Raw genomic sequence first — 8,170 nt, 5'->3', positions numbered from 1 at the left:
ATGGTGCTAAGTGAAATTAAATTTGGAATAGTTCTTTATCTTAGCAAATCTGACATTGCTGTCCTCAAAAAAATAGATTGGTTAATCAACTTCAGCAATTTTCGTTTACTATTTTTTATAATTTCTTGACTTTCAGGTGACAATCTTAGTGGCCGCCGAGGAAACTATTTCTTTACCCACAATAAACCATCGTGAAGACCTGAAGAAGGCATTGGATAAGCTGCGATACATTCATACTTCTAACGAATTACGAGTATATTTTCTTCTAAAGGTCATTTTTCTCAATCTTTATGTTGGATTTTTTCATTAAAAGATTTATCACTCGTATGTTGTTGATCAATGCTTTTGCGGGGAGTAAATGTAATGTGGACTCCTCAAGAAGGCAATGAAGACATGCTAGTTGAAGAACTCCATTCAGAATTTCCACATCTAAAGCCTTTCTTGAGCAGAGTCATATATTGGGGAACAACCCAATTCTATTTGCCCTATTCATTCTTTTTAGGCTTCTTATTACTTGGAAAAATTGAAAAGAGCAGATTTGTCATTTGCGGACCCAATATATGTCTTGGTATGAAGATTTTGATTAATTAATAACTATTTACTATAAATTATAAAAATTAGTCTAAGAACTATTAATTAAGGGAGATAAATCAGAGGCTGAAGAATTTTTAAAGCCCTGCGTCCATAAACAAACCCTAACTTGTAATGGAAGCTACAGTACTATTCAAACGAAAACCATTGCTATTGCCAACCAGAAGTCGAAAGATTCCTGGCAATCTATGCTGTATCAAATCTGCTAGATTTGGCGTGTGTTCCGAATTTGCCAGCATTGAAGTCCCCAAAAAATTAAAGAATTCGACTTCAACATATAGTTCCAAATTTGCATCATCAGTGACAACTGAGTTATTTTCGTCATCACACTAGGACAACAGAAATCTTGGTTTATTCCAACTTCATCTTCAATGGAGCGATATGGATCGTTTTCTAATCAGCATTCGTACGAGGTTTGCAAAGAAAATGATGAGAATGCTACTGAAGCTATATGTCCTATGCCCTGTCATTCAAAGGGGCGGTCGTCTACAGAGAGCGGAGTAAGCCCTTGTCATTGAAAGGACGTTATTGCACAAACCAAGTGCCAATCCGTTGTTTTTGTCTATTACAAGACAAAATTTTCATGGCAAGCTTTGGTGCACAAGATCCACTATTTTCCCTCCGAATTACAAATTCGTTGGCCTTAACGCGAAAAGATTTTCGAAAATTAGTTCACTTTCAAAAAGCAAAATATATAATGCCATTGCCCTGCTTTCGGACTTTGGACCGCGTTTGATGAACTCAAGGTCAAAAGAGATTAATCCTCAAGATGATGTGCTAAAAACTATCTTCAAGTGGTTCAGAATTGGTGTGGTGGTCATTGTGCAATCTTCATTATTGATGATACTTTTATACGGTCGTGATTCGGCAATCACTCGTTCGGGCGGGGTGTGATGGGCAGACATTCGTTTTCATCATCTTCATCGAACTCGTTCGGATCGCCGCCGTCTACTGGTTCATCATCAAGAAGATCAAGAAGTGTTTCATCATCATCAAGAAGATCAAGAAGTGTTTCATCATCACCAAGAAGTTCAAGAAGTGGTTCATCATCATCAAGAAAGCCAAGAAACGTTTCATCTTCATCATCAAGAATTTCAAGCACAGGTCCATCACCATCATACAGAAGTTCAAGCAGTGGTTCATCATCATCACAGAAACGTATATCCTTGTCTAACCAACCATCATTTTCATCACCACCCAAATCTTGTGATAGTAGACCATCATTCTCTAGCGTACCATCTTCCGAAGGTGAACCTTCGGTTTCAAAGCCAACCCAGTCGGGAGCCTCGTCCTCCTCCTCCTCCTCATCATCATCATCGTCATCGTCATCATCATCACCATCATCAACAGTGCCATATCAATATTCAACTCAGCAAACAGAAAATTCTGGTATCCTATGGACATGGCTGTTCATAGCCTGATATCCCTTATTATGCTTGTTCTTTCAAAGGCAACGGATGCTCACAGTGGACTTTCTATTCTGCTAACAGTTACCAAACTACAGGTATTGATAAAATCATATTTGATTCTTTGGGGAAGTTACATTTTTATACTAACTTTGTTTTTCTTATAAATTACGTGGGGGTTACAAGTCACCGGAGCAAGCCTTGGTATAATTTATTACTAAAAATTGTCAACTTCTTCTTGGTGAATATTATTTTCTTTTCGATTATAGGAACCACAGAAACCTTACTTCGGCATTCTCAGGATTGGGTACCTTTTATTCATATGTAAATATGGTTATGTACTCTGGACTGTGGCATCACTCGTGTACTGTTGATAAATGCTGTTGCAGGCGGTAAATGTACTGTGGACTCCTCAAGAAGACAATGAAGACCTGCTAGTTGAAGAACTCCATTCAGAATTTCCACATTTAAAGCCTTTCTTGAGCACATAATCATACATTTGGGGAACATCCTAATGCTATTTGCCTTTTTCTTTCTTATTAGGCTTCTTATGACTTTGTAAATTTGAAAAGAACAGATCTGTCATTTGCATGCGGACCACCCAATGTTTTGGTATGAAGATTTTGATTAATGACTCTTTTGCATATACATGATCTTTAAATTGTTCTAAATCTGCAATGAAGTATTCTTTTTGTATAAATTAGAATTTAGTTTTAAGAATTTATTTTAAAAATTCATAATTATTACTTGATGACACAGAATTAATAAAACTATGTGTATTTCTTTGTATATACAAATATACATATATATTTATATATGTTATTATATAATTAAGACATTCAGTATGTTTCTAGAAGTAAATTACAAAATTAGACTTTCGCTTAAATTCGTTTGACTGTAAATCAGCACGACGTCGGCTACTTACCTCGTATAAATCAGAGGCTGAAGAATTTTTAAAACCCTGCTTCCATAAACAAACCCTAGCTTGGAATGGAAGCCACACTATTATTCAAACCAAAACCATTGCTACTGTCAACCAGAAGACGAAATATTTCTGGCAATCTATGCTGTATCAAATCTGCTAGATTTAGCGTGTGCTCCGCATTTGCCAGCATTGAAGTCGCCAAAAACTACAAGAATTCGACTTTAACTTATAGCTCTAAATACGCATCACCATTGACTGGTGAGTTGTTTTCGTCATCCTCAGTGGGGCGATATAAATCTTGGTTTTTTCCAACTTCATTGTCCATGGAGCGATATGGATCGCTTTCTAATCAGCAATCGTATGCGGTCTGCGAAGAAGATGATGCGAATGTTACTGAAGCTATCTGGTCAATGCCCAGTCATTCAAAGGGGCGGTCGTCTACAGAGAGTGGCATAAGCATCACCAAACTGCAGGTTTTAATTTAGATGTTTGAAAATTGAATGAATGATATTACAAATATATAGGTCAGTATTGGATTAATGTTAATTTGCATAATGTTTATATATTTTGAGTTAGAAAACTACCCATCCACTCCCATTGATTCTTACTCATCAATTAAACACAATTAATTCTAGATGATCATAGATAAGTGAAGTTTTTTTTTTCGCTTGATTTTTAAGTTGTCATAGACTTGCACTGAATGTGGCATCTCTCTGTTTCTCTTTTCCGTAATGTAATTGTCTTTAATTATGGAAAACAATGGTTATTAATATATTTTTGTTGTCTTCATTTTTAGGTGGGATTATATGTCCATGGATGCGTTCAAACGGATCCCTAAAAGGAATCCTAATTCCCGAGAGTTGTTCAAAGAGAACTTAAAAAGGATCTCAATCGAATTGCAGAAACTGCTGATACATCCACCTATAATGATTGGATCTATATATTGGAGGGTAAATTATTTTTCTTAGTCTTTTAGTCCATAGTCCAATTAATATTTATTAGTTGGAATGGAGTTTGTGATTCGTGATGTATGAATTAATCTCTCCACAAGGCTCGAAGCCAAGGTTTCTTATTTGAAGATGGCTCAATGGTCCTAGTTTAGATTTGTGAAAGCCTTTCAATATATAAACATTGTTTATAACAATTTTAAAGAATCATAAGTTATTTTTAGTCTTCACATGCATTTTGAAATTCAAAGTCGGCATGAATTAAAGTTAATTAGAAGTAGACCTCATCCTTTTCAGCAGCCATGATCCTTTGGTACAATTGCAAATTCGATGTTTGAGTAACCTATCTTCTTTGGTATCACTCTTCTATCGTTACACCCATTTTTTTTTTTTTTTGGTAGCAGTTGTTTTGAGGATCTGTGCTAGCTTTCAACAGTAAGCTTTACAGACTTCAACTTGCCACAATCTACAGATGCTGTCTTAGTGCTGGTTTTATTTTGAGTTGTTTTTGGTGTTTCTTAGGATAAATCAATTTGTGTTGGATTAAGGCATATTACTGAAACATAAAACTAATAATACAACCAATCAAGTTCTTTTGGTGTATTTAATTTTTGGATGCTGGGACAACAGAAGCGTTACTTAGGCATTCCATGCACTGGATATTCTAATATTCATCGGCAAGGTAGTGGATATTTTATATTGGACAGTCTATAGAATTATTTGATACAGTAGGTTCTGTCAACACTAGACTGGAAATATATTTAATGGTTTTTTTTATGTCTTTTTTAACTCATTCAAAAGTTACAGACTAGCTGAAGGTTTTCATCTCATCTTCAAAAACTCCCTATGAGACTGATTTTTGTTATGTAGATCTATACATTTATGGGACCTTTAAATTTTTATTTTTTTTAATTATATCGCAATCTTGCAGGTGGATGTGAGAAACAACTTAGAATATGCAGAAGACTAAAGAGAGAAATTTGATGAAGAGACACTTGTTAATTTAAATGGAGCTACAAAGAAAAACATAGCCACTCAACAACTTGATGAATTGGGAGATACATATTTTGTGGTGAGTGTTTTCTTTGGACACAAATAATCATATGGTGATTATGTTCATGTAACTTTCACTCTGCTGGCTCATTCATGATGAATGATTTAACACTCGGAAATATTGCAACTTTTTATTCTGGGATTTGCTTATTTATTAATTCATAATTTTCAGGTGACAATTTTGTTTGCGGCTAAAGGAGAAATAAATTTGCCCATTATAAAAGACAACAAAGACCTAAAGAAGGATTTGCAGATGCTTCAGTCCATTCATACTTCTAAACAAATACAAGTAACATTACTAACACTAATCTTTATCAGTCCTTGAATTTTTTCTGTTTTTTTTCATCGATGATTTGTTGTTGGTACAATTCTGCAGGGTGTAAATGTATTGTGGACTCCACAAGCAGAGAATGACATCATGTCAGTTTCAGAATTTAATCAACTATATCCACAGTTAAGGTCATTGAAAATGTTATTCATAGATGAAGATTTCCAATCAAGTTTATCTACATTGAAGACCACTGTAGAACTTTTAAAATAAATGTTCTGAGAGAGGAACTAATAAAATAAATTATTGATTTTTTTCTGATCAATAACCATTATTTTCTTTCAGAAAAACAGAAGAAACAGAAGTTAACTCTATGTTTATAAAATCTTATTTTATTCCCTATTATTTTATGTTTTTCATACAGGAGAAAAATTGAAAGATTTTAAACTTTCTGTTTCTTTCTTCATGTGGAATTGTTGAAACTTGATATTATGGAAAGACGACAATAAAGGAAAGAGGGCATGAGCAATTCCGGAGGGGGAAGAAATGATTTTGATCTGATCTTCATCTTCCCTTTCATCTGTGGTAATTACTTAAAATCAGGAGCCAACAAAAATGTCACAGCGTATAGTGTTAATAGTATTAGCACTAACTCGAGCTCCACATCCTATTTAACGATGGTGGGGTCATCAGAGTGTAGCCTACTTTCATGGCTGTTGAAATGGTTTAAGCAATAATTTGGTAACTTACACTTTTTCTATTCAACAGTTCTATTATCCCAGTTGAAGATACAGAAAAAAAGGTGTGGAGATGGAGCCAAATTCATGGATTTCTAATTGTTTCTGTAGCTGCGGCTGTAGCCCTGTCAACTGTTATAACAATGTGATCATGTGATAATGGCTACATGAATTGAATGTACTATTGACCCAGTTGCAATAAATTAAAATTGAACTTTAAAATATTAAGAAAATTTCTGATATGGAGACATTGAATTCATTGCTAGTAGCAGTTATGCAGAGAATAGAATAATTTCTATCAATTTTAAAAGTTCCTTCCATAGATTGCTGATCGAACGGCTTCCGATTAATTTTACCGAAGTCCAAGATGGCTAAATAACAAAAATCTCTTCATATATAGTTAACAAATATTAGACTGCGCAGCCCTATAAAGCTTATAAATTTGAGGGACCAGGAGCTAATACAAACAGCAGATCCAAGAGCCGTTTAGAATTCTGAGCAAGTGTCCATCAATAGAACTTGAACTTCATCAATGTCTAAGCAAAGGTAACCATCTTTTACTTTAATCCTCTCAGATCTGCCTTTGAATTAACAATCTTTATCTTGTATGTCCAATGAAATCTCAATCTAAACTAGTCTTCTGATTTTTCAGGTTGGAGGGTAAGGTGGCACTTATCACTGGTTCAGCTAGTGGGATCGGTGAGGAGGCAGTGAGATTATTTGCTGAGAATGGAGCTCTTATTGTAGCTGCTGATCTCCAAGATGAACTTGGGCACCGAGTCGTTGAATCTATCGGCAGAGACACAGTTAGTTATCACCACTGCGATGTGAGAGATGAGAAGCAAGTTGAGGAAACAGTGAATTACACCTTGGAGAAATATGGAAAGCTAGATGTTTTGTTCAGCAATGCTGGAATCATAGGCCCATTAAGTGGCATCCTGGAATTTGACATGGGTGAATTTGACAACACCATGGCCACAAATGTTCGAGGGGTAGCAGCCACAATCAAACACGCAGCACGAGCTATGGTGGATAGAAATATTCGAGGATCAATCATATGCACAACCAGTGTTGCATCATCACTGGGAGGAACAGGTCCACATGCTTACACCATATCAAAACATGCTCTAGTTGGCTTAGTGAGAACAGCCTGCAGCGAGCTGGGCGCTTATGGGATCAGAGTTAATTGCGTCTCCCCATTTGGAGTTGCCACACCTCTTGCTTGTACAGCTTATAATCTGAGACCTGATGAAGTTGAAGCCAATAGTTGTTCTATTGCTAACTTGAAGGGCATTGTTTTAAAGGCTAGGCATATCGCCGACGCTGCATTATTTCTGGCGTCCGATGAATCTGCTTACATCAGTGGCCACAATTTGGCTGTTGATGGAGGCTTCACAGTGGTCAATCACAGTTTCTCAACCTAAGTGTCGCGGCTTTCCACAATGAAAGAGGCAATCAGCCAACTATTTTATGTATGGTTGGCACTAATTTATTGCCTCCATGAAAAACTGAAGTATTTTTATTATTAAGTCAAACCTTGTTACCTGCGCTTGGCATGTGCATTTTCCTTGTAATCTGCAATGCTATTATTATTATGCATCAACCTTTTATTCTCATGCATTAACAGGCACCCCACTCTTCTTCCTCTGCTTCTCTTTCAGCTCTGTTTTCATTAAGGACAAAGACCCTGAAAAAGAGAGAGATAGCCTTATTTATTTGAAGGGCCGTTTCAATACAAATTTCTTATAAACAAGTCGCACTTGCAACCCAAAAATAAATAAGCTCGTCTTATAACTTAGGCTGTTAATTTATGATATATAGATAATAAACTGATGTGATAATTCTGGCTCTCGCGACTTAACGCTCTTGGGCTTTGGTGAACGAAGCCTTTCCTTTTTGTGAGGTATGTTTCTGAGGGCTGTGGAAGCATGTGTATGTAATGTGGTTAGCATGTATTACGGCGTACGAATCAAGCGTTATGTGGGCTTTTTCACCTAGTCAGGGGACAAGTGTCATGTGTGATTTCTAGTTTTTTGTGATAAACTTGCCCACTTGAAGCAGAAGCATCGCTTCAATAACTTTGTTTCGGGCATTTAAACAATTTGTCTTCACTTATAAAAAAGAGCCATGCTTCTTCTTGGTTACCATTAATTCTACACGTGTTATGTGATTGTGAATGTCTTATTGTTCGAATTTTATAATTATTTATTAATGAACCTGAAATAATAATAATAATAATAATA

General features: G+C 35.8%; 1 protein-coding gene across 1 annotated transcript; it reads left to right on the top strand.

The window, feature by feature from the left end:
* The first annotated feature begins 2,928 nt into the window (after positions 1-2,928).
* LOC123216250 (short-chain dehydrogenase reductase 3b-like) lies at positions 2,929-7,557 on the top strand. Its single transcript, XM_044636653.1, has 7 exons — positions 2,929-3,395; positions 3,719-3,872; positions 4,801-4,941; positions 5,095-5,211; positions 5,299-5,775; positions 5,959-6,473; positions 6,580-7,557. The coding sequence occupies exons 6-7, from the start codon at positions 6,460-6,462 to the stop codon at positions 7,349-7,351; spliced, it is 786 nt and encodes a 261-aa protein (XP_044492588.1). The 5' UTR covers positions 2,929-3,395; positions 3,719-3,872; positions 4,801-4,941; positions 5,095-5,211; positions 5,299-5,775; positions 5,959-6,459; the 3' UTR covers positions 7,352-7,557.
* Positions 7,558-8,170: the final 613 nt, after the last annotated feature.

Source organism: Mangifera indica, chromosome 5 (assembly GCF_011075055.1).
Source record: "Mangifera indica cultivar Alphonso chromosome 5, CATAS_Mindica_2.1, whole genome shotgun sequence".
Taxonomy (NCBI): Eukaryota; Viridiplantae; Streptophyta; class Magnoliopsida; order Sapindales; family Anacardiaceae; genus Mangifera; species Mangifera indica.
The sequence above is the reverse complement of the archived record's forward strand: the minus strand, read 5'-3'. Positions and strand labels throughout refer to the sequence as shown.